Here is a 27377-nt window from a genome sequence, read left to right as displayed (position 1 = left end):
TCAAAAGACCAGCATTTCATCTGGTTCGAGGGCGAGGAGGGGGTTGCTTTAAGGTCCGGTGAGGGTATCGTTACCTCCCCTGCTGCGTTTCCCCTGCTGGCCCTGCTGTCAAAATTGTTGGCGCAGGGCGACTGTATACCTTCTTGCCACCCCGGTCAGCGTAATACTGGAAGTGGCCGGTGTGTGTGCGCCCGTGCCAGTAGTCTGTTATTACGCTGGCCGGGGTGGCAAGAGGTTATACAGCTGCCCCACACCAGCGATTTTGACAGCAGCGCCGGCAGGGGAAACGTGGCAGAGGAGATAAGGACACCTCTCCCCACCCTCCTGTGCACTGGTTCCGTGCACATCCCTAGCAGAGGCATCCAGCAACTCCTATGTTGTTAGGTTGGATTAGTTTCAGTTTGTGACTTCCGAGGATGTGGACAAGCTGCTTGGAATGGTGCTGCCTACCAACTGTTTCTTTGACCTTTGTCTGACATGGCTTATACTATCTTGCAAGGGAGGTTGTTGTAGAAGGCCTATAGATATTACTAATGCTTCTCTGGAGGAGGGAAGGATGCCTCCTTGTCTTGAGGCAATCATTAGACCTCTTCTGAAGAAGCCTGCATTGGATCCCTCAGAGTTAAGCAACTATAGGCATGTCTCCAACCTTCTATGGCTGGGCAAGGGTGGTGGCCTCCCAGCTCCAAGCAGTCTTGGAGGAAACTGATTATCTAGATCCATTTCAAACTGACTTTTGGGCGGTCTATGGGGTGCCGAATACCTTCGTCGGCCCGATGGATGATTTTCCAATGGGAATTGAAAGGCTCTGTTGGTCTTTTTGGATCGCTTAGCGGCTTTCAATACCATCAACCATAGTATCCTTCTGGAGCAGTCAAGGGAGCTGGGGGGCACTGCTTTACCATGGTTCTGCTCTTACTTCTCCAGAAGATTCCAGGTGGTGTCCATGTTTTTCAAAATCTGAACTTTAATATGGCATCCCTCAGGGCTCCATATTGTCTCCAAGGCTTTTTAACATCTACATGAAGCCCCTTGGAGAGATAATCAGGAAATTTGGTGCAGTTTCTTATCAGTGTGCTGATGACACCCAAATCTATATCTCTATGTCAACATTAAGAGAAGACATAGCTGTCCTAAATGCCTGCCTGGAGGCACTGATGGGCTGGACGAGGGAGAACTAACAGACTGATCTAGGTAAGACAAAGGTACTTATTGGGCTGGGTCAGAACTTAGAGAAGATTTTGATCTGCCAGTTCTGAATAGGGTCACTCTTCCCCAGAATTGGGGCGGGCAGGCTTCTGAATCCAAATCTCTCCCTGGGGTCCCAAATTGAGATGGTGGCCAAAGATACTATCTATCAGTTTTGGCTGTTACACCATCTGCATCTATTTGAGATAACAGACCTCAGAACAGTAGTACATATGCTGGTAACCTCTAGACGACTACTGCAATGTGCTCTATTTGGAGCTGCCTTTGTATATAGACTGGAAACCGCAGTTGGTCCATAATGAAGCAGCCAGGTTGGTCTCTGGGTCATATAGGAGATACCATATTACTCCTATATTGAAAGAGCTACACGGGCTGCTGATAAGCTTCCAGGCAAAATACAAGGTGCTGGTTGTAACCTATAAAGCCCAAAACGGCTTAGGCCCTGGGTCTTTAAGAGAACGTCTTCTTTACCATGAGCTCAAGTGCGCATTGAGATCATCTGGAGAGGTTCATCTATACTTGCCACTGGCTCGTATGGTGGCTACTCAGGGATGGGCCTTCTCGGTTGCTGCACCGAGACTTTGGAATGTGCTCCCCGCTGAAATAACAGCCTCCCCATCTCTGACAACTTTTTTTTAAAGGCAGTGAAGACATTTGTTCACCCAGGCTTTTAATTCAATTTACAATGTTTAATATTGTGTTAATTTTTAATTTTAACATTTTATTGTAAACCGCCCAGACACTGAGTTTTGGCAGTATATAAATATGTTAAATAAAAATAAATAATGATCAAATACTGAACAAATGAAGTGTCTTTCAAGACTAGAAGGGGATGGCAAGACCATTGCTGGAACCTATCATCTACTTCTAATAACTTCTTAAAGTATTCCTTGCCCTATCAAGGATATTTGTAACAATGAATTTCATGAGTATTCATTTGCCCTATTGCCAGTGAAACAGATGGATAGTTATTCCCCACCTAACCAGAAGACATTCAAAATACAGCTTGCCTTTCAAGAATTCAGATGCACTTGATACTCTACACCACTAACAGCAAGAATGCAGCCACAGAATAGGCAGAGACTTTTTCCAGATGAGTTTAACCATATTTGACAGGACTGTCCAAACTAAGGCAGCAATCTTAAGCTCACTTTGCTTGAAGCGCTATCAAGTTAATTTTACTTCCAAATGAATGTTTAAGATTACAATGAGAAGAGCTTATCAAGGCAATATTCCCTAGGATGAAGACTTAATAGAGGTCAGTCCATCAGTGCTTTTCTTTGAATAAAACGGTGCCTTGAATACTTCAGACAAGGAAATCCAACAACCCACTTTGTTGAAGAACGAATGGCTCCTCATCTAGGCAGAGCGTCATTCTTGCTCACTGCTCCATTTCCCTTCAAAATATCCAGTCATCAAGAATAGCCTTATTGTCGATCCTCCTGAATGTGCAATATGATCAAGGATAGCTCTAACTATGTCATTTTAGGCATCCATATGTAGCTAACATCACTTACAATAGGAAAGGTGCAACCAAATTCGCTCTTCAGATTACATTGCCGATTCAAACCTATGTGTACTGCAGACTACGAGTTCTCAAGCCTTGGCAACAGACACATCAGTGAAACTCAAAGGGCAACACAGACAACGTTAATCAATTCTCCTAACAGGAACGATCAGGCTTGGTCCCAATTTTTAAGGGATTATAAAGAAATTGAGTGCTCAAACCAGAATTTCTACAACAGTGACTGAAGTGGGAGGGGGGCTATCCCTGCAGTACAGACATTGTACTGACTGGCCAAAAACTCTGGCCCATGTGTTAGACTTCTATTTCCTGGCTTAACCAGGTCAGACCAACCTTCTCTAGCCCACTGTTTCATTCCTTCTAGAAGGCCTGCTTTACTGTTTGAAAGCTGCCCTTGCACAGATCCATGGAAATGAAAACCAATTAAAGCATAAAAAAGGTGACACTAAGTAACCTATATGGGATCCATTGTGGAAAAGGATAGCCACTTAGAGTCACGAGTATAGCGTTTAAAAGGTCTGTGCAGTCAGAACTGCCAACACCTGCTACCCCACCCCCAGAGTGGACACTCCCAATGCAACCAGTGCCAGGTGGTAGTTACTTTTTCTGGTGTACATGAGTTGCAGGAGGGTTTGTACTGGAATCGGCAGCTACACAGGGGCTCTTGGACGGTCCATGGGGAACACTTGGGGACTGTACTATCTCCACGCATCCCCCATGTGCCTTCCAGCATTCCCTGCACAGCTACCAGTTCCAGTACAAAGCCCACTCCCAGCATGCTGGGAAAAGTAACTACTGCCCTGATTTTTGGGGGGGGGGGGGGAGCGCATGTTGGAAATGGCAACAGATTCCAGCAGCACAGGCCTAGCGTTTCGGTCACTGGAAACAAGATTATAGAAAAGCACTCAATATGGTCTGCCATCTCAAGAAAAAACACAAAACTGCTTGTCTTAAGTCCAGTTCACTGATCATCAGGGGTATGCCAAGAAATGTGGGTGCAAACAAGCCACAGCCATTTTAATCCTTTCAAGTAACTGTAAGGCAGCCTTTAATTATTAGTAAGTGGGTGCACTCTTCACACCAAGATGCCAGCAACTATTAAAGCTATGCAGCTTTGCCCTAGTTCTCAAACTCGGGAAGAAATCCTGCCAGTTGGCCATTCCTGGAGGATGAAATCATCTCTCTCTCACACCAATTTCATACTAACTTCCTCACATTTGCCTTAAGTCATGCAGAGCAGGTGCGTTTTGTCTCTCCATTCCCAGCATGAGCCAACAATAGGAGTTACCCAACTTCACTGACAGGATGCAGCTTGTTATGTCAAATCTCTTAAGACTAACAAATCACCACAAAGAACAGGCCTCTCGATGTCTGCAGCTAGAGCGGAGAGCCTACTCTTGCTGCAAAAGTGCCCTTCCCAAGCATGACGTGCGCCAGATCTTTTCGAAGGGCTATTAAACAAAGGATGTGGCTGCACACAACAGGTAGGGCTACAGAGATGAGAAATGAGCTCTCAGAATTACGGGAAACAGGTGTGGGTAAACAATGTGAATGCAAGGAAATGCATGAAACTTGGCCCTCCATAAAAAATGGGTGAGGGATTAAGAGTGGGAGGGAGATAAATGGCCAAATCCCAAAAAAAACTATCACTCTGAGCGCTGTATCTGCTCTCTCCTTCCTGTTGAAGTATCTAACTCCAGATCACTTGAATATATGAAGCTGCCTTATAGCAAGTTGAGCCACTGACCCATCTAATTCATTGTCTACTGTTGTAAACCACCCAGAGACACAAGTTTGGGGTGGTATAAAAATATGATACATACATACTTCAACTGGCAGTGGTTTTCTGGGGTTTCAGCCAAGACTCTTTCCCAGTTCTCCATCAAGGTGCCATGGATTGAACCAGGGACCTTCCACATGCAAAGCAGTTGTTCTGGCCCCATCCACAACAGGAAAGGCACAGAAAAGGTTGTGCCATTATGAGAACGGAGCAAGTAATAGGGGATGTGCAAACAGGTTCGACATCGAGCCAGATAGGTTTGATGATCTGGGGTCAAACCAAACCACCCCGTTTGGTCTGACCCTGGACCAAACACCCCCTGACTGTTTGGGGGGTTCACAGAGTTTAAGTGGTTGGGTTTTTTGTTTTTGTTTTTAAAGTCTGCAAATCCCACCCCCAGACCAAACCAAACCGGGTGGGTTCAAGGGGTTGACCATCCAAACCGGCCCGGTCAGGTTCGAGTCCAGTCCGGACATGAACCAAACCGGGCCAGCCGGTTCCGTCCACATCCTTAGCAGGTAGTGTCACATGCTGCCATTTCTGGTTGCACGACAGCTTGTAGAACTGGCAGACTTAAAGAGTACTTTCAGGTAAAGCTTTTGTGATCATGGTTAGATGACATGGGACACTGCCCAACACATTGAGTGGTGGCAGCTGCAGTGTATGGATGATCCTCTTATGACCCCACAAACAGTGTTGCAACCAGAACATTAAAAAGATAACAGACCCCTTATGGTGTTAAGCAGGGGCTCCCAACCTATGGTACTCCAGATGTTGCTGATCTATGACTCAGATTATCCCCAGCCACAGCAAACGGCAGCCAAGGATGTTGGGAGTTGTAGTTCAGCAACATCTGGAGTACCACAGGTTGAAAGTCTCTGGTGAAAAGCATCAAAAAAGCCATCCCCTTTGGTTACTGGGGAACTCTTATAAAATGCAAGAGTTCCAGGAAACAGAATTATTTTTTACAGAAATAAAATTTGTGCAAAAGTCTACAGAGTCCAGCATAAACACTGAAAAGATTTGCTTTCTGCTTTCGTCAGCTACAAGGACTACATCCAGTGAGGAGGAACCTCCAAAAGACGGTGTTTATCAATTGCAAGCTTGCTTTAAAGCAGAACAGGAGGTTAGTATTGCTGAGAGGTTATTGTTGGCCCTTATTTCTCACATACTTTTACTTTTACTGGTACATTAGGCTCAACAGTGGCCAAGTTATCCAGGTGGCTGCATATCTAATCTTGTTGGCATGGTATCCACTTTGCGGTTGTTTGAGCCATCTGCCCAGCTCTCCTACTGTGGAGAAAGAGAGGTAGGGCATCCTTTTAACTCCAGGGCCTAATCGGGACAGTTTGGCTGGCATGCTGTTTTCCAGAACCTGTTGCTAACACAGGCCAAGGGAGCACATCCACCAGTATATTCCAAATCTTTAATAATCCTGCCCCCATTCATAGTTTTGTACCATAATTACACTTAGCTTTACCAAGGAAGAGATGCCAATGTCAGTATTTCCTCTAAGGCATGTGCACACACAGGTTTTTTTGAGGTCTGCTCAGTCAGTTTTAGATCCCCCTCAGATTGAATTAGGAAGGTCCCACTCTGAATATGTGTGTACACACACTGCCTTGATACTGCTGCCCAGAACAAAACTCATTCTACACACAGGTGGAAAAAATTAGAGAGAACACTGGATGACATATGCAAGCGTAAAGGCTGTGGTTAATACTTTTGGGGAATAAGAACAAGTCACCTCCTCTGTTTACTTCTGGAGGAATTGAAGGTGCCATCATGTTGGTGTCCATTGGCTGTGAACCATCCTGTGTCATCTGATCTTCTGGAGGCAGGTAAGCAGGAGGGGGAGTATCAGCTAAGCACAAGACACAAAGAGAATCCTTTGTACATTCAAGTAGAAAGTGCTAAGACAGATCAGGCTACAATTTCCACCCATTCATCATAATGAAAGATAGACTATATATGTAGTGTGTGTGTGTGTGTGTGTGTGTATAAAAATAAATATTTAAGGTGTACCAGTGGCAAATCCCGTGTGTGCCACCTCTTGCGAGTGTTTGTAAGCAGAAGCACCTGATTGGGCATTGGAGATTCCTTATGCAGTTGGGGGGAGGAACCTGTGGGACTGTGGTGATTGGGCAGTGGGGATTCCATATGCAGATAGGGAGGAGGAGCCTGTGATGGTTAAGGTCAGTTGGAATGCAACTGTTACTGGTTGGAATATGTTCTTGATTATAGAGGAGAGAGGTGTGTGTGTATCTATCTATCTATCTGGAGGCTAGCAGGCAGGGGTCTGTGAAGAGAGGGGTCGTGAGGGAGGAAAGAGCCCCTTCAGGCAAAGGAGGCTGCCCTAGTGTGAATTAGAAGAGGAAAGAAGATGAAGAAGATCTGTTAACTCAGGAAGAAGGAGGGAGAGAGGGAAAGTAAGACAGGGGAAGAGCCAGTGGAGGAGAGAGAAAGAAAAAGGAGGAAGGGGAAGAGAGAAAGAAGGAAGGGCGAGGACAGGCCCAAGCCTGTCAGTGGCCTGAGGGGAACGAGCAGCCATGGCAGTTGTGGCAGCAAGGAAGGGCCCGGTCAACTGCTGCTGCTCCGGTGGGGAGGAACAGGAGTGGGGTGAGGTGGGAGGTCTCTGTGGATAGGGGGCTGCAGCTTGGCCAATAGGCACCAGCAATGCTGCAGCTGCAACCAAGAGGGGTGAGGGAGATGGAGTAAAGGGACGGAAGAGTGACCAAGAGGGGTGAGGGAGATGGAGGCAATGCAATGGAGGAGGAGGAGGAACAGGAGTGTGGCTCAGGAGAGGGTTGAGAGAAGCGAGGGGGGCTGTGGCAGGGCGTGCGGGGAGCAATCAAGTACGAGAGGGCAAAGGATCTGTGCAGGTTAAGTTAGTTCCATTTCATTCCTCTGCCTCCAATTCTTCAGTTCTGTCTAGTAAGCCTTCCTCACTTCTTAAAACAAGGCTGTGAAAAAGGTTGCTCTCAGATTAAGAAACCGTGCCACAGTTCTCTTTCAAGATAACTAGGCGTGAGGTTCAGGTGAAGAACTGAACTGCTGTACACAGTGGGTGGACAATTCTCAGGAGGGGTTCCACAGCCACTTAACAACACCTAGCCATTTTAGGTGCTTAACAGTTCTGCAGGAATAAAAATCAAGGCAACATCCTTGTAGTTTGAGTGATTATTTTTGTTCTATTCTTCATTTAGTTTCTGCCTTCCCCAACAGTCTCATTTCAAGGGTAACATTGTTAAACTATGGTGCAGCAAGAACACCAACTGTAACCTGTGGTGCAATCTTATGAATGTTTACTCAGAAGTAGTTTCACTCTGCTCAAAGGGATTTACTCCCATGTATGTTGTGTGCGCAGGACTGGAAACTCAAGTTTAAGATAACAGAAGATGCTTCATATGCAAGGCAATGAATAGTCACCTACCAAATGAAGGTAACTGTGTGCATTTACCAACAGACAGGAGCTACAATCCAGTGGCCAGCAAGATAAACTTCTGCACTATTGACATCAATGCTGTTTAAGCATGATCAGTTGCCAACTGGCAACAAGTGTCTACAGATTTCAGCTATTACTAACTGTCCAGGTAAGAGTACCCATTGTGGATTGCTACCATTCTACTGAAGTCCTGCTCTTCTGCCATATTTTGATGGCTTAGGATTCTCGCCCCCGCCCACAAAAAAACAACAACACATCACAAAGATTGCAACACTGCCTTTCAGATTTAAATGCTGCCTTTAGAAACAGATACTCTGCCCTTCCACTAAGAAAATGTTCAAGGTGTGCTACACACGAACAGCAACACTTATTCCTGCAGATTCTCTGAAGCTAGGAGTTGCTCTCAATCTACTACACTATACCTTGGCACCTTTTCAATATTCAAGACACAAAAGTGATCTGCAACAACTAAACTCATTTACATGGTTGGAAAGGTGAATACGGTACTTCTTTTGAGCAAAGACACAGCAGGTTCTTCAGGGAATAATTTGGTCTTTTGGCTTGATCTTTTATCATTAAGGTTGGACGAGCCAAAGTTAGGGCTCCTTCCTGAACCAAGCTACAATGCTGCTCTACATACCAACCACAACTGTATTCCTATGGCTGCTCATGTTCACTCTAGAAATACCTGGACTAAATCGCTGTCTAAGAAACCCAGGATGTACCTGGATCTAATTTTACCACAAAAGCTGGTCTTGTGGTAGCAAGCATGATTTGTCCCTTTAGCTAAGCAGGGTCTGCCCTGGTTGCATATAGATGGGAAACTAGAAGTGTGACCACTGTAAGGTATTCCATTCAGGGGGATGAAGCCACTCTGGGAAGAGCAGACGGTTTCAAGTATCTTCCCTGGCTTTGCCAAGATAGGGCTGAGAGAGATTCCTGCCTGCGACCTTGGAGAAGCTGCTCACAGTCTGTGAAGACAATACTGAGCTAGATGGACTAATGGTCTGACTCCATATATGGCAGCTTCCTATGTTCCTAACAGACAGGAGTTTTTCAAGAACTCCACTTATCTAGAAGTATAACCATGTGAACACCCTCATTATTCGATGCTTTAACTGGTGCAGAACTTGGTGGTCCACCAGGAGGACCTTTATCCCAGCATTGCAGCACTTGCCTTGGCTACTCAACATTCTTACAGCACAATTAGAAAGGCTACTTTTGATTAAACATCAAATATCATGGCCAAAGAACAGCCAACAAAACACCTTTAGTGATCAACTGAAAGAGCTTAATGCCATCCACATAGCTGGCTAGCAAGGGTACACAAAGATTTGTGGATACTCCACAGTTTTAGAACTCTCGGCAAAACTTCAGCACCTATAAAGCAACCAAGAACATGATCTGGACTAGGAGGGATGGAGGGAGGGGGTGAGTGAGTGAGTTTTTAAGAGACTGATTAGAAGGCAAGGACCATTCCATTTTCCCATTTACACTGGACAAGGTTTTTAAACAGTGCTCCATATGCAACCATTATATTGCTTGGTTTTCAAGACTTGTACAAAATATGCTCAAGTTCTAGTTGCACAAGACAACATTAAAGTAAAGTTTGCCATCAAATCGGTTTCAACTCCTGGCGCCCACAGAACTCTGTGGTTGTCTTCGATAGAATACAGGTGGGCTTTACCATTGCCATCAGTATGAGATGATGCCTTTCAGCATCTTCCCATATCACTGCTGCCCAATATAGGTGTTTCTCATAGTCTGGGAAACGTACCAGTGGGGATTCGAACCGGCAACCTCTGGCTTGCTAGTCAGGTCATTTCCCCACTGTGCCATTAGGTGGCTAAGACAACATTAAGTCTCCCACAATGTTATCATTTGCATGTGCAACTACTGCCTCAAGTCGGAGTCTGGCGAAACACATAGTCCAAACAGGTCTCCATCTTTAGAGCTTGCCGACAAGGTCTCTTAGAGTTAGCTCACCTGGCATCTGGAAAGGACTTCCTGGGTCAGAACTGGCAGGCGAGTGAGGATAGGTGCCACTGCTGCTTCCAGGGGAGTTTGGATAGCTGCTGCTGGGTGAATGAGGGAATGGGTGGCTGTTGGGTTGCTGGAACGAGTCTGGGAAAGTAGCATTGTGTGGCATGTGAGGCTCATTTTGTCCCAAGTTGCGAAACTGAGCCAAGAGACTGTGCTGAGGGTTGTATTCACTGTGTCTTGGAACAAGCACTGGAGGAAGAACTAGAAAGGGAAATAAAGAAGAATTGACGATTTAATTCCCAAGACTACATTTGCAGGACAAGAGGCAAGTTGTTACAGATAATCACATTTTAGGAACAAGCAGGTCTAAGCAAGAACGTTTCCATGAGACTAAGTTACTGCATAACAAATTCATAGTGGGCACATGGACTACCAGGGTCCTAAAGTCACACACTAAGTTTTCACAATAGCTGGGGGGAAAGGGGCTGCTTGTCCATTTTATTCACAACATGCTGAACAGTAATTTATAGACGCAATGCCAACATGTGCACTTTTAGCACATTTGGCGTCTTGCTAGCCGCTTAATGGTTTATCATCTTAAAACTTTGCTAACTAGGAGATTCTTCAGAAAACAATGATAATACTACATAGGCTGTGAATAGAATTAACAGACAACAGCTGGGAGTTTATTTTTAGTGTAAGCAATGTGCTAAAGGTTAATATTAAAGCGTTACTCATTTAACTATGCCAGTTTGCTTTTTTGTGTGAAGGGAACTCAAGCATTACTCTGTGCATCTGTAGTGAGCAAATGGAAGAGCATATTATGCTTCAGATACTTAGATGCACAGCCCAGAGCTTCTTCTTTTTTAATCACTTGCCTGGGTCACTACACCCATTTCATTTGAAAACACACACACTGACAGGTACAGTGACTTCACCATGCAGTCTTGTCCATCTGTTTGGAAGATAGCCCAGTGATTTCAGTGGGAATACAGACTGCATCACATTGAATGAACTCCATGTTTGTATCTAGAAGGACAACCCTTTTTACTAGATTCTGACCATTACTAATTAGAAGGCTAGACTACAATACATTCTACATGTGAACACCCTCATTCTTCAGGATGCTTCAGCTGGTGCAGAACTTGGTGGTCCACTACCTGCCTTGGCTCCTCTTCATTCTTACAAAACTGTTAGCATCTCTACTTCTGAAGATGGAAAGTGTTAACACTCCAAATAAATGTGTCATAAATGTCATTGGCAGTCAAGGAATGCAAGATGGTGCTTCATGTTGCTTTAGGATTGATAGAGGAGCCACTACAGTTCAGCTCTTTCCCAACCTATGAAGGGAACTCAAGCAGCAATTCCAGCAGTGCTGGCACAAGGGAGCCTAGGCTTCCCCAACACAGCCTAGAGCTGCTGATGTTCAATTTCTAGTGGGAACTACTGCAGTTCAACTCCTCGCACCCTAAACCTAACTCAAGGAGGAAACCAAGGCAGGTCAGCTGTCAGGCACACCATTTTATTTGTGGAGAGTATGGGGGTTTCGCGAGATTTACTAGGACTGAGGACATTCAACATATGTCCTGTTCTTTCTCCCAGGGAGGAGCTCAGGGCAGCACACAAAAGTCCACTTGGTTTTTCCCCTCACAACCACTCTTTGACCATGATACACAACTTGACAAAGACCACCTAATGAGCTTTTATGACTGAGCAGAAACCTGAAACAATTCACACATATGCAAATCCAATATTCTGACCATTATTTCTTCCTTCATTCCTCAAAAGTCCAACCACAAAATTAGCAGTTTCAGAGTCCTGTTTAGGAGAGATAGATGTCATTTAAACACAACACGCTCTCATCTATATATTTTTTCTTCAACCATTTAAAATGTTGCACTTTCTCCTCATTTCCTGAGAAGAGACCAAGCCTAGAATAGCTCATGTCTTGATTTTGGAAACAACTCCGAACTCTCTCACCTTCTCTCATGTTTCACAATATATGAAACACTGTTGCAAGCTATGCCCATTCATTGCTCTTTTTGTGGAATAGCTGGGAGAAAAGCTTCAATGTGCTTTTAGTGATCTGAAAGGGGATACACTAATCAGATTTTTCCAAGGGCACACAGACACTGGATTTTCTACACAGACTAAAGATATGACTCATTTTATCCGCTCATGCAAGTTATGCCACTAATTTTTTTTAAAAAATGCTCAATATAAGTAGTGTGAATTGAAAGTTTTCCTTTCTTAAAACTCATTTGCAAAATTCTTATAGAGCCTTTTATCAGTATCATGTTCGTGTTTTTTTTTTTTTAAAAAAAAACAACAGCAAGGCCAGCTGTCAGTTAGATCCCGGAACTGGCAAGAGGTTTCACAATGGACCTATTTCCAAGCTGCCAAGTTCTTCTGTTCTTTACACACAGCAGTGATTGAACTGAATCAAGCTGGCAGTCCCAGACTCCACTGGGGGTCTTGTACCTTCAAGAGCCACATAGAGAGGGCAATTCCTTTGTGTGGGGGGCTTCTCTTGTGATCATGCCATAATTTTTCCTCGGCTGCAACTATTTAAAAAGGTATAGGAGCCCTCCAACAACCTGAGTCCCATGACAATCTCCCTGAGAGGGAGAGCAACCCTATGAAAACTATGAAAAATCTGCCTGCATCTGGGTCGGACAAAGAACAATATAAAATAAGTTAGCTTGATCAAGTTAAACACCTTCACTGTACAAATAAACTGCCAAGATTCAGCACAGCAGGAGAGGAGGCCGATCTCAAAGGTGGTTGCCAGCTCAGGGGGAAGAGGCATAATTGAAGAGACAGCATGAGACTTTATGGTGTGTAGAGCCAGGCACACCTGTTGCTACAGAATAATCAAGAGGCACTGATCTTTGCTTACGAGAGATGGCAAGACACTGGAGAACACAGCTGTGCAGCGCCTTTCTTCAACGTAAGGGAGAGCTGTTGTATTCTGGAACTGTCTAGCACACTTATTTCAGTTGCCAGTTATGCCTGCTTTGTTATGAATTAACCATGTTGTGCTGGCCAAGCAGGTTAACTTTACATTAAAGTAGCTTTCATAGAAGTAGGTTCACAGGCCTATTCTGTAGTTCTACAAGGCCTCCTCAGCATTTGAGTCTAAAAAGTTATCTAGGCTCCCACTGGGTCTCTGCTACCAGCACTGGCTCATGACGTAACCTCTGGTACGGCTTTCGTTTTATGCATTTTGCGAGGTGAGGAAGGTCAGCAACATGGTGCAGCTAGGAATGCTGAATACAAGTGTCAAGATGGAAGTTGCTCCTGTCTGGGGAACACTGTGTAATAAGGCTAGTCTGTTATTGGGCACTGACAGGTATTTCAACAGCCCAACAGCAATGTAGGTAATCTACAGCATACTTTAGAAGCAGAAGAGCCAGAGATTGAGGTGGGAGAGATTTGCTTAAACAGGACATTAAACTGTACAGTAACAAAGGCTTAAGAATCCAGTAATTTTTCTGTTTGATGAGAAAGTGCATCAGACAAGCATTTCAGATAATTCAAAGCGCAAATCATGTCCAACTAACTGGAATTCTTAGTTGCAGTAAATGCACCTAACAAAACATTGGAGCACTGTTATATTTTGATGCTCACCCTAGCACCAAGTTACCAAAACAATCTTGGTGCCAAAAAAAGGCAGGTAGGGAGAGAAGAAACTACTTTCATTCTCATCCACTCTTCAAAGCAAGTTTTAAGCAGCTCTGGAAGTTTTGGCTATGATTGGATCACATTCCTTATCAACCATCTAAAGAGCCTCAGGCTTACTATAACTACAGGTGTTGAGGTTATGACACTAATTTATATGAAGCAATTTTGCAGAATGTCATAAGCTAATAATAAAGAAGCTGAAGGAAGAAGAATTTTGTGCTGCTGCTGTTGTTCTCCCTCTACATCAAGCCCCATACACAAGTACATGTGTTTCTTTAACCTTAAGGATTATCTAGATCCATTTCAATTCAGCTTCAGAATCACTTTAGTCAGTCTTTGCTGGGAGACACTGCAAGTGTGCCTTGTTCATTCTTCTGGATTTTGAACAAGTTTCTATACCACTGGCTATGTATCCTTTTGGAGTCACTGTGGTAAAAGGGGCACTGCTTGCAGTGAATCTATTCCTACTTCACTAGAGCCCTATTCAGATGTTACACTGTAAATGCATACACATGTTGTGCAAATGACTGTACAAGCATTTAGTTTAAAAGTGACTCTAGATATAGGCCCTCTCAAATGCAGGATTCAGATAGCAAGTGTACTGCTGTACATGCAAACAACAATAGTACCTGCATACAGATCTTACATGCATACACAGTATACAGATTATGTTCAGGGTGTGAAGAGGACTTACGAGTCCTCACAAAATGATGCTAGGGATTGTTCTTCCCAACAGAATCCTATAAGAACCCTTACAGAATTCTATGGGGATCTATTCTGTTCTCCAAACTTTTCACTAGAGTTATGAGGTTGTCCAGAGCTTCAGTCTACTATCAATATGCTGATGGCACTCGCCTCTAATTTCACGTTTCACCTGACCCCAGTGTGGCAGCTTCATCCCTGAAAGACTGCTGGAGAACTGCAGTAGACTAGGGGACAAACCAGAGCCTAACCCCAGACAAGATGGAGTTACTAATGATCAGCAAAGCCAATTGTGCTAATTCTATGGTTATGGTCACTCAGAAACACTGGTCTCCTTCTGGATGTTCCAGGTTGAAGCACAGGCCAGAAATATTTTTCATCCATTTGGAATCATGTTATCTATGCCCCTTCCTGGCAAAAGATCTGACAATTTTCCCTGACTACTGTAATGTGTTCTATGTAGAGATGTCCTTGAAATCTATTTGGAAGTACTTGTACAGAAAACAGTCACCAAGCTGGCTAGAGAACATACACAATAAGTCCTCCACAAGCTGCACTGGCTAACAATTTCCAGGCCAAATTTAAGGAGCAGCTAGTTCTCACTTTTAAAGCCCTTTAGGGTCTAGGGTACCAAATAACGGTCCTTCTGCGGCAGGTACATCTAGCTGCTGCAGCAGATTACTTTTTCTGTTATAGCCCCCAGACCGTGGAACCACCTCCCCATCAGCAATCTGCCAGATCTGGGAGCTTGGTCCATTTAAGCAGGCCTTGAAAACCTTTTTGTTCAGATTAGTTTTCAACTACTGAACATGGTAGACAGAGCTGCAATTACTGCGTCCCACTGCTATTATCAAATTGTCTTTAGTGGTCTTTGTTCCCTAACTCAGTGAGTATTTTAGACAATTTTTACCAAATGCTCAGAGGATTTAAAGGCAACAAATCTTTAAAGCTTAAACAAGCTCCAGTGTCAAGAAGTACCATTGCTGATTTTTCCCTTGGTTGGTCTTGTGAACAGTTTAGGGTGTTTGTTTTGCAGCTTTCAGCATCTGTAGCTTTCACTGGAATCTTTAAGTCCACTGAACCACCCAGAGACCCAAGTTTGGGGTGATATACAAATATAATAAATGATAAAGGAATTAGCAGCTCTCACAGCATAACCCACATTTGAATTTGGATCGTGGTTTATTTCAAAGTTCAAACAAACCAAGTTTGGTTGATCTGGATGCCACAACTGATCGTGGTTTATTCTAGCCTAAATTGGAAGTAGACATCTGGCATGGGAGGAGAAGCATAGATAGCAAACTTTATTACAGTCAGAGACCAGCACCACAACACACAGTACACAGCAGAGTATAAGTGAAGGGGAGCATTCATTTGTGCCCAAGGCTCGGGATGCCTCATAGGACTAGCCCATGTCCTCACACAGTTTGCTTTAATGTCCAAAGTCCATCCTTTCTAACCAAGGAATGCAACTGTCTCTAACCAAGCACAGCATCCTTCCAGTGGGTGTTGCTGGGGTCTATCTTACGTTTATTTATACTCCACCCTTCGTCCTAAGACCCCAGGGTGGTTAACAAGATAAACTCAACAAAACATAATAACCAGATAAAACAATAACGCTGGGTAACAAAAGTAGTTAAAAATTTAAGAAGAGCAGAGACAGCTCATTGACCAAAAGCCTGAATAAAAAGAGCAGCCCTTCACTCTCCTCCCAAGGATGGGAGAGAAAGCTAGACATGCAAATCTCATTCGCAAATGAGTTCCACAATCTGCGGGCAATAACCAAGAAGGCCCTGCTCCATGTACTCAACAGGCCTGGGGTCAATAACTGAGAACGCCCTGTACCGTGTACTCAACAAACAGGCCTCAGCAAGTGTCGGCACATGGAGCAGAGCCCTCTAGTCAATCTAGTCAGGTGGATAGATTCAGCTGGGAGCAGGTGGTCCTTAAGGTCACAAACCGTTTTTTAGACTGTGAGCCCTTTGGGAACAGGGAACCATCTTACTTTTCTATGTAAGCCACTTTGAGAATCTTTTTGTTGAAAAGCAGAATAATAATTATCCCCAAGGATTGGCCTGCTTAGGGAGGACAAGGAACTCAAGACTACAATCAAACCTCAGATAAGGATGTCTTGGTACTGACCAGTCATTCCTATTTAAGACACCACCCTATAATGGCATACACCTGTTGCAGTTTGCTATTTATAGAGTACAAGCCAACTATATCATGAAGCAGTAAGACAAATGTAGAGCATCTGCCGGGGGTAGGGGGGGAGAGCAGATTGAGATGCAAATTTGATATCTCAAACCAATTCTGTTTCAAAGACCTCCAGTCCGTCATGACAGTACTTAAGATGGCATACCTGTTTGTGTGTGTGTTAAATATATGCCATTGTGAGAAAGCGCCATGATGAAAATATTTGACTGAGGTTAAGCATTAACAAATCATATATACTGTATTTGTTGTTGTGGGCTTCCTAATGGACCTAGAGTCTAGTAGCAAATCATCACAGATGCTAGGATGTAGGAGATAGCAGCCTGTCTCAGCAGGATCCACGGAGCCTACACAGATGTTCTCATATTTTGATTCTACATCACCGGCACTACCCAAGCTCTACAATGTTTCCAGTTCTCAAATTATGAACCTAGTTGACTCAAAAATAGTGTAGATATTTTCTTTCCACCATATAAAGAAGCACCATAGTTCTGCACATTTGCTACAGCTCAAGCAAATACAGGTTTTATTTGAAGTGTGCCACTGAATGAAGCAGGACTCTTTTCCAGATAAGTGTGTACAAGACTCCAGCTTTAGCCTTCTAGTAGGTGATTTTGCTTAGTATTCTTGTACAGAACATGCTAAACAGAAGTCTCTCTTGCACTGCAGATTGTATGCCTGCTTAGAGCCAAAAGGCATATGGGCTGCATGACCAAGAATTTTGAATTATTCCCCTACGTTGCTAACCATTTAATGTTCTTGCAACTAGCTAGCATGAATGCTTGCTCAAAAGATATGCATTTCAAGATGTGAACCCTGAGAAGACTTGCAAAGAATTGTTCTTCTATCTTTGCATTTTAAATCAATAAGTTAAAGTGTCACCTTGAGTTAAAGCCAACCCATTCTATCATGTAAATCTGTCTGGATAGCTCCATGTGACTGATGGCAGTTTCTTCTTCTTTTGGGGAAGCTACCCCAGTATTTTAGTACTTACATTCTCCCATTTGGCCTATTTAATCTACCTTTCTTTGAAGAGGCACTCACATTTCTCTCAGAGCAGCAGGAGCTTCTCTTTTGCACTTGTTCTTGACAGTATCATCCTGTCTCTCCCACTGGGTCTATTACTGTCCAACATTCCCTTCCAAAAATAAAGGCTGGAGTGCAGGAGACCAGCACACAGCTGGCCTATTCTGCTGTGTGCTATTCTGCTGGGCTATTCCTCTAGCCTTCCAAGTGCAGCCTTGCCATCTGGTCAGAAACAGACCAGGGAATAGAAGACAGAATTATTCCAGGTGCTGAAGTTGAGAGGATGGATTCTACATCAGCCAGGATGCATACAAGGAGGTTATATAGCTTTTGCTGTGAATAAACTTAATTCTTAAACTTCCTTCTTCCAGGATCTTAGCAGCTGCATCCTGCTTATCTCAGAGTGGGGGAGAACCCTAACCATTAGATCTGAAAGCCCCATTTAATGTAACAAAAGCATCTGAACTCCCATCAGCTAAGCTTGAACCAAAACATACAGCAGGGCTAAAGGGGAGTTGGTAAAGAAAAAGGCTCTGTGGTTCACTGGAGGCTAGTTACTACCCAAAGGATGGCTGCAATATGAAATGTGGCTAGCAGGAAATGTTAGCCAGAAATTGTGCTAATCAGCCCTGTGAGGTCACTTATCAGAACACTAGAAGGTGGAAGCAGATTTCTTACTTTCTGAATAATTGGAGGGGGGGGGGCTACAGCCTGAATGTATCAAGTCTCATGAAGACACAATGGGTCTCCAGATCCCCTGACCAGTCACACTCAAGAGAAGACCAAGAAAGTAGTTACCAAACACAGCCCAAACACTGCAAGTTGGGACTTTAATCCTGTTCAAAGGGTCAACACAGGCAATTTTGTACTACTGAATGTTCTAGACTTCCAGCCAAGAGTTGCAATGTTTGTACTCACGGCACCGTCCTTAGCCCTTTCCAAGCTCTTTGAAACATCTATATATTTTCTATGTATCTATGTATTTAATTCTCTAAGGCAAGCTTCCCCAATCTGTGGCCCTCCAGACATTGCCGAACTACAATTCCCATCACCCCCAGCTACAACTTATTGTGGCTGGGATGATGGGAATTGTAGTTCAGCAACATCTGGAGGGCTGCAGGTTGTGGAAGCCTGCTCTAAGGCATACCCGTGGCTAATCCCATGTGTGGCAGCTCTTGCGAGAGTTTGCAAACAGAAGCGCCTGATTGGGCAGTGGAGTTTCCATATGCAGATAAGGAGAAGGAACCTGTGAGAGCAGAAGCACCATGGTGATTGGGCAGTGGGGATTCCATATGCAGATAAGGAGGAGGAGCCTGTGACGGTTAAAGTCAGTTGGAATGCAACTGTTACTGGTCAGAAGATGGTCTTGATTGTAGAGGAGAGGAATATATATACACACACTCATCTCTCTCTCTCTGGATAGCAGGAAGGGGTCTGCGAAGAGAGGGGTTGTGAGGGAGGAAAGAGCCCCTTCAGGAAGAAGAAGCTGTTGCTGTATGAATTAGAAGAGGAAACAAGATGAACGAGATCTGTTAAGTCAGGGAGGGAGAGAAAGAGAAAACATGAAGGGAGGTGGAAGAAAGAGTGGGGAAGAGCGAGTGGAGGAGAGAGAGAAAGAAGGGAGATGAAGAGAGACAGAAGGAAGGGTGAGGGATGGCCCAAGACTGCCAGCAGCCTGAAGTGAATGAGCAGCCATGGTGGCACTGGCAGCAAGGAAGGGTCCAGTCAACGACTGCTGCTGTTTGGGGATACCAAGGCCATTGTCGGAGGGAGGCAAGGGATGGGCCTGGGGCTGTCAGTGGCCTGAGGAGACTAAGTGGCCATGGCAGTGGCAGCAGCAAGGAAGGGCCCGGTCAACCACTGCTGTTCCTCCTGTGGGAAGGAGCAGGAGTGGGGCTCGGGTGGGGAGGTCTCTGGGGACAGGAGGCTGCAGCTTGGCTAATAAGCGCCAGCAACGCTGTAGCCACGACCAAGAGAGGTGAGGGGGATGGAAGCACTGGGTGGAGGAGGAGCAGGAGTACAGCTCAAGTGAGGGTGGGGAGGTCTCTTGAGGTGAGGGGGGGCTGTGGCACGGGGTGAAGGGAGCAATCAAGTACTAGTGCACAGATGCTCTGAGCAGGTTAAGCTAGTTTATATTAGAAGACTGGAACATGTATGTAAACTGTGCATAGTAATCTACTGAAAAATTAACACACCATAAATCAATATCATATTGCCAGAAAACCACTGTATCCAAAAAATTGCCATACAAACAAGTTTCTTACACATCTGTGATAATTTTCACAATGGACAATTGTATGGATATATTAACAGTGAAAAAGCACACAATGGCAATGAAAGGGTCCCAAGGTTGTAGCTGAAGGGTCAGAAGGTAATCAAAAGTTCCATTTAGGTGTATAATGAATCAAAAGCTTCCTGTAGTATGTCACAGGATCAGTTCTTACATTTGTTCAATCTTGCTACTGCTCCAAAAGATCCATTCTTGCTGTTATTCACTGCAACTCTCAAGTAACTGGCCAGGTCATTGACCTGATTCAAACTCAATGGTTCTAAAGTTTGAAGTTGGTATATGAAAAAAGCTTCCCTTTGTAGGAGAACAGTTTTAATATCTAAACAGGAGAATTCTTTAGGTTTGTATTTATAAATAACAAAAGATTCAAAATCACTGGGGGAATGTCCAGCCTGTATAAAATGGCTAACCATGGGGCATTCCAAATTTTGATTCCTTATGCGGGTACGATGTTCCAAAAATGCGAGCCCTGACTGTTCTAGTCGACATCCCAACATACCTAAGAGAACATGGGCATTTTATTATATAAATGATGTTTTTTGTTTAGCAATTTTTAAAAAGTCCAAAGCATATCTTTTGCCGGTATTATTGTTTCTATATTCTGTGGTCTGTAATGCCATGGGACATGCAATACAATGACTGCACTTAAAGAAACCTTTAGGCTCAACAACATCCCTCTGAGGTAGGCTGTCTGCTCTAACAAGAAGATCTTTTAAGCTGGGACTTTTTCGAAGGGCTATTAAAGGGGGGTTACTACAACTTGGTAAATCTGATAGTAGTCTCCAATGTCATCTAAGGCCATTTTTTATTTTATAGCTCAAAGATGAAAATTGCATTGACCATGTCACTCGAAATTTATTTCTGTTAACATGCAATGTTGTCCCTAGTAAAGACTGCCTATCACGATGCTGTGACCTGTGTCTGGCTTTTTGTATGACATGAGTAGGATAACCCCTTGCTTTTAATTGAGAACTCAATTTATCTGCTGCCGATTCAAAATCCCATGATATGAAGAATTTATTTTAAGTCGCAAAAATTGACTGTATGGTAAAGAATTTTTTAATTGTGAAGGATGAAAAGAAGAATGTAAAAAAACATTTTTGTCAGTAGGTTCAATATACAACGTGAAGTATATTCTGTTAAATTCACTAATATTCACCATAGTGTGAAGAAATGAAATAGATCTGCAATGTGCTTGACAGATGAATTTAATAGTGGGATGTATGGTATTCAACCACTCAGTAAACTTGTAAAATTGTCCGGATTTTTGAAAATTAAGAAAATATCATCCATATCTCTTTTTAAAAAGAAAATTTCATCAAAAAATGGATTCTGAAGGGGATTTAGTATGGTACTGTCTTCCAAGTTGGACATAAATAAATTAGCCAAATTGGGGGCAATTTTATTTTAAGTCAATTTTATTTTAAGTCAATTGAGTCTTAAGACTGTGTTTAGAGAACACTTCTTGCAAGTAATTTAATTAACAACTTTAAAAGGAGATTTGGTGCTGGGTGTTATCAGTATGCTGATGACACCCAAATCTACGTCTTTTCATCTTCAGGAAATGGCACTCATTTTCTAAATGCCTGCCTACAGGCAGTAAAGGGCTGGATGAAGGATGACATTAAAGCTGAATCCAAGCAAGACAGAGGTGCTCATTGTGAGAGCTCAGAATCTGAGGGCTGAGTTAGATCTTCCTGTGCTGGATGGGGTTACACTCCCCCAGAAAGAGCAGGTGAGCAGCTTGGGAGTACTCCTGGACCCAGGCCTCACCCTGGTATCTCAGGTGGAGGCCATGGACAGGGGTGCTTTCTATCAGCTCTGGTTGATTCGACAGCTGTGCCCATTCCTTGAAAAGGATGACCTCAAAATAGTGGTGCATCAGCTGGTAACCTCCAGGCTTGACTATTGCAATGCGCTCTACACAGAGCTGCCTTTGTACGTAGTTCGGAAACTTCAGTTAGTTCAAAGTGAGGCAGCCAGATTGCTCTCAGGGGCAACCCAGAGAGACCATATTGTGCCTATTTTGAAACAGTTGCACTGGCTGCCCATATGTTTCCAGGCAAAATACAAAGCACTGGTTATTACCTTTAAAGCCCTGAACGGCTTAGGTCCAGGTCACATAAGAGAGCGCCTTCTTCTGCATGATCCTCACTGCATGCTAAGGTCATCTAAGGAGGTCCATCTCCAGTTACCACCGGTTCGTCTGGTGGCATCTCAGAGGCTTTACTTCTTTGTAGCTGCTCCTGGGCTATGGAATGCACTCCCGGCAGAAATCTGTAATTTGAGTTCATTACCATCTTTCAGGAGAGCCCTTAAAACCTATCTGTTTGGCCTGGCCTTCCAGGGTTTTGGTTGCCCTGGTTTTCCAGGGTTTTTTTTTTAAGCTGTTTGAATGTTTAATTGGTTTTATTCTGTTTTTACAGTTTTGGTTTTAATTGTTCACTGGTTTTAATTGTTTTTATTCCGTTGTAAACTGCCAGAGCCATTCTGGAATTGATTGAATGAATGAATAAATAAATACATACATTCAGAAAAGCCCAGCCCAGGACCACAGTGCATTCCTAAGCATAATTACTTTGAAGTATGCTGCAACAAGATATAAGCAACTGGTTCAGATGCATCTAAAGAGGAGAAATTAATTCTGTATCTTATGAGATGAAAGAAGAGTCTGTCGAAAACAGGAGCTACTGTTTTATTCTGTTTTATTGTGTTTACTATGTATACTATTTTGTTTTAATGCTTTTTATGTCTTTTGTATGGCCTATAGCTGTAATAAAAATTGAAATTGAAAAATTGAAATTGAAAATTGAGTCTGTAGAATTGCACTGCATGTAAAAACTTCCTCAAACAAATTTCCCAAGGATGAACTGACATTATTAACTGCTCCAGAAGAAGAGAAATATTAACTTCTCACTACAGTATACCACCGTGTTTTAAAAGCTTCAATATCCCTTTCACTAGAACTGAACAGAACATTCCCACATCAGGTTCATAAAAGTGTGCTTAGAATTTGCCAAAAGTGAGACAGCCTGATTGTTGACTTTAACAACACTGCCATGTATGTAACACATGGACAAATCATTCTGTATTGTCAGTTATGGAAAGTTGTTACAGACTTGCCTGCACAAGACCCTCGTTTCCGACTATTGTGCTGGAAAGTTTGCCAGATGACGACCAGCTTCCCCCCACATCACTTCTTACACACACACACACACACTATCAGGAAGCATGCTTGGCCTCTTGAAGCTTTAAATTTCCAGTTAAAGTTGCTCCTGCTCTTCACCTACAGTCAACAGTTCTCAGCTTTCTAGCTCACATATCATTTTTATATGGCGATACTCTGACCATTCCACACACAAAAAGGTCTCTAGTGCAAGGTTTTCTAGAGCATGAAGTATCCAATTTGACACCCTAGAGCAGGGATGGGGAACCTTGGCACTCCTGCAGATGTTGGCCTACAATTCCCATAATCCCTAGCTATTGGCCTCTGTGGCTGGGGATTATGGGAGTTGTAGTCCAAAAACAGCTGGAGTGCCAAGGTTCCCCACCCCTGCCCTAGAGGATCCTGCTGAACTTTGTCCAAAGCAGTTTTCGGTGTAAGACAGAACCAACAAGTAATCCCCTAAACAAAGTTTGTTCTCCAAATCCATTAAAAATAAGTTTATGATGCATCTATGCCCCACCTTCTCCTCTAGAAATACCATTTTGTACTTCATCACGGGTCAACAAGCAGTACATAGCCATGGGATTGGTTGCCGCCTTAGATTTTCCACCCCTCAGCTGTCTGGGGCCATGCCACTTTTGCTTTGGCAGGGAGCCAGGCCTTTCCAGTTGAGGAAGGCTCTTCTGAGAGAGACCCGGCTAGAATGTCCTCTGCCTGGGCAGGATCCATTAAGGATGGGAAGGCAAAAGGGTGAAGACAGAAAAGTAAAGGAAATTAAGAGTCCTTTTTTGTAGGAAGGAAGGTACAAGAAAAGGGGTAGATCCCACCAAGAGAAGCTGAAGGTTGGATAGATGGGAGCAGGAGCTCCTGCATAGGTGTCCTTTTTGGAGTAAGACAGGGAAGGAAAAGACTGGAAGGAACTAGGAGGGTCCTGTTTCTACCTGCTGGCTAAGGAAGCCGGACTACCCGTCTGGTCACCCACCTGATTTCTACCTTGAGACCAGCCCTGTTTAGTGCAGCAAAAGTTGAGGGTGACAACCCATTGTAAGGCATGACCTGCTGCCCTGTGTAAGAATGCACCCTTTACGTTTAATATCCAGTCTTTTAATTTAATTAGACCTCTTGGAGTACTCAAACAAAAACAAAGCACACTAGCAAATTAAAGCTGGTGGAGAGTGAGTCAGCAGCAGTCAATACTAAAGGCTTGGCTAGAAAAAGAGCTCTTTGGCACCAAAAAGACAAAGATTGTGTCTTTTGCACAAGTGCCCGTCTCTGGGGAGAGGACCACATATAGGGCTCCATCAACAAGAAATTGGCGTAGTTGCTACTCACTTCACAGGATAGGGGCACTATATTATAGACTGTTGTAGCCAAGAGCGTACCAACACCAGGCAAGTATTAGATGGTCCGACAGAAATCATGAGAACCATGCTTCTCACAGAATTTGTAGGCTTTCCCAAATTGCAACTATCAGCTACAGACTTTTACGTTCTCTGCTGAAGCAACTGTTGAATGCAACTCTAGCCTGGGAAGTAAGTGTTCCAGATGCCAGTATGGGATCCAGCCTGGTCATTAGGGCCGTGTGTCACAATGACCGGAATTGTATCAGGTTTGATGGAATAGAGAGTGTGGGGGTGTGCAATGGATAGTCTGAAGCTGCACAGATGGGGCACTTACGTGGTGGCAGTGTGGGTGGGCTCTCCTCAGCTCGGAAATACTGCTGCCTCCATCTGGTTTAGAACCAACTAGCAGACCCAGTGCATTGCATCTGCACCGCTAGTTTGTCTCTGCCCAGCCGGGCTCTGCCACTTTATCTCCTCGCTGCTTCCCCCGCTCCCTTCTGCCCCAGTCCGTTCCCCATCGCTTCCCCCCACCCTTCCGCCCCAATCTGTTCCCCGTCGATCCGGAGGTCCCCGTCATCCTTCCACCACTGGCAGCTTCCCCCCCCCACCCCCCCGGCAGCACTTTCTCTCCCCACTGGGCTCCCTCCCTCCCCATCATTTTCACCTGCCTGCTGCTGGGCTCCACTGTGGGGCTGCCGTGGCCTCCTGCCTCCTCCTCCTGGCCGGTGGGGCTTCGCCCACTGTGGCCTCCTCCGCCACCTGCCTTTCCTCACTGCCTCGTTAGCATCCAGTCTGCCATGCATCCCTACACATCTGGCTAAGCGTATTAAGATATAGATGCTTCCTTCCCCGTCAGCCACTCCAGAATGAGCACAGCCATCCACCCAGGGATTCCCAGATGTTGTTGACTACAACTCCCAGAACCCCAGCTGCAAAGGCTTTTGCTTGGGGAGTCTGGAAGTTGTAGTCAACAACATCTGGGAATCCCTGTTAAAGGAACCCTACATCCAACCGCCCAGCCCTGGGGGGTAATGCACTGGGGAAAAGATACCTCATAACATTCCTTCCTCTCTTCAGGGCATTGCAGAGTGGCTGCCAGGAAGGACAGAGGAATTCCTAAACCCTAGTGTTTAAGCAGAGAAAAAGGGAGAACCAAACCACCGTACTGTGCTGCTGCCAAGGTAAGGCCCCTGCCAAATCAGCATGTTGGACCCTATCTGACACACAGCCCTATTAGTCATGCAAGCACCAAGCTTGCTTTGTTTAAGCACAATGCACTCATGGTCATATTCCTTTGTACAGTTATTTTCATTTCCTCTCCCACAGGGAAACAGCCATTGCTAATCAAATGATTAAACGAAAGTTGTACAGTAGCAACACACACAGCAACATGAATAATCCCAGCCATGCTCCAAAGCCAGAACGAAGTACAACTGAAGTTTTATCCTCAACATACTATCTGAAATATTTGAGAGCAAATGTGGGTGTGATCAGCTAGGATCCTTTGATAAAAAGTTAAAAGGTAAAGTGTGCCATCAAGTAAGTGTCAACTCCTGGAGCCCACAGAATCCTGTGGTTATCTTCAGTAGAATACACAGGAGGGGTTTACCATTGCCATCTCCCGCACAGTATGAGATGATGCCTTTCAGCATCTTCTTAAATCATTGCTGCCCAATATAGGTGTTTCCCATAGTCTGGGACTCTTGGGATAGTCTGGGAAACATACCAGTGGGGATTTGAACCGGCAACCTTGTGCTTGTTAGTCAAGCATTTTCCCCACTGCACCCCTTCACTTAAGGTGACTAGGATCCTTTGATAGTCTTGCTTATTTTAGTTCTGCTACCGAACTCTTAGTCTCAAACACCTGCAAAATTCAGAGTTATAGAACTAATTTCTTTAACAGTATATAAAAAGTGATTCTAATTAAGCTGTCTGGACCCAGAAAAATAAATAAAGGTACTTACCGGGACTTTCCACCCGCTTATAATGATAGGGATTTATGCAAACTTCTTTCTGCTTTGAACCAAAGGGAAACTCACAGCATTCCAGTGGTTTAAGTTCATGGTGGCTCTGCAGGTCTGGCCAGCGCCACACACGGCAATAAATTACATGGGGCAGACCCTTCCGATGAGAAACCTGAAGTCTGCCATCTAAAGAACGAGGAATTGTGACACAATTGCTAGGCTGGCCTGGGCAGCTTAATGCTTTCTCCAGCTCTTCCATGGCTCCTTTCTTCTTCTTCAGTTTTTTAACTAGGGCATCAACAGCTTTCTCTGCCCATTTCTCCTCTTCATCCCCCTGCTTCCATCCCAAGAGTCTTTTAACAGCTGGACTGGTGAAGGAGAACAAGCTTGTCACATTCATGGTGACTAGTCAGAAAAGGTAACTCAACACAAGCTCTAGAACAGCAAATCCTATGAGTATTTGTAGCAACGATCTTGTTAAAATGTATACTGTTCCTTTAAGCTCTCTTATCCTGAGGTCTTGAGAAGCGGAAACATTCCAGCTTGACAGATGCTCTCTCTGGTCGTTTTACTTCCAAATCCAAGCCAGGCACCTACAAAAGGGTAGGGGGCGGGGGGTGGGGGGGACAGACAGGTTCTCTTTAATCAATACAAATTTAAGAAGCGCAGGTACCATGTCAGTCTGTTGGATTGACAATTCAGAATCTGGCAAGGCAACTGTTTATTACAGAACTCAGAGTTTGTGGGAGGTTATTTAGAAGTTGATTGGTATAAGAAGAGCCATTTCTTTCATTGGCTATGAACCAGACCACTCCTTTTAACAGATGAAGACACGTTACCTCCCATCCAGACAACCTACAACTTAGTGGAGAAACCACCGGAAGTGGAAAGAGTAGGAAGTATTTTTTACAGCAGTCTTTAAAATCATTCAACAGCTGAACAAGATGTCTAAATCCAACTGGTCAGCTGTGATACACTGATTGCCTCCTTTGCTTTTGAATGGTTGTATAAACTTGAGGCGCGCAACTATAAGTAACTGGTGAAAA

The 27377-nt window shown here is 44.1% G+C and overlaps 1 protein-coding gene across 6 annotated transcripts in view; it reads right to left on the bottom strand.

Annotated features, from left to right (window-relative positions):
* The window catches only part of SMAD1 (SMAD family member 1), a 60350-nt gene that overhangs the window by 10515 nt on the left and 22458 nt on the right, over positions 1 to 27377 (bottom strand). For 3 of the 6 annotated variants that reach the window (XM_053255433.1, XM_053255432.1, XM_053255434.1), the window contains exons 2-4: positions 26332 to 26924; positions 9946 to 10203; positions 6262 to 6378 (exon numbers count right to left, since the gene is read on the bottom strand). In XM_053255433.1, the coding sequence (XP_053111408.1) occupies positions 6262 to 6378; positions 9946 to 10203; positions 26332 to 26731 (775 nt within the window). In that variant the 5' untranslated portion in view covers positions 26732 to 26924. The remainder of the gene's footprint in view (positions 1 to 6261; positions 6379 to 9945; positions 10204 to 26331; positions 26925 to 27377) is intronic. The other 3 variants (XM_053255435.1, XM_053255437.1, XM_053255436.1) reach the window with 2 other exon arrangements.

This window comes from Hemicordylus capensis, chromosome 5 (assembly GCF_027244095.1).
Source record: "Hemicordylus capensis ecotype Gifberg chromosome 5, rHemCap1.1.pri, whole genome shotgun sequence".
Taxonomy (NCBI): Eukaryota; Metazoa; Chordata; class Lepidosauria; order Squamata; family Cordylidae; genus Hemicordylus; species Hemicordylus capensis.
Note: the sequence above shows the minus strand (reverse complement) of the source record. Positions and strands in the feature narration are given on the sequence as shown.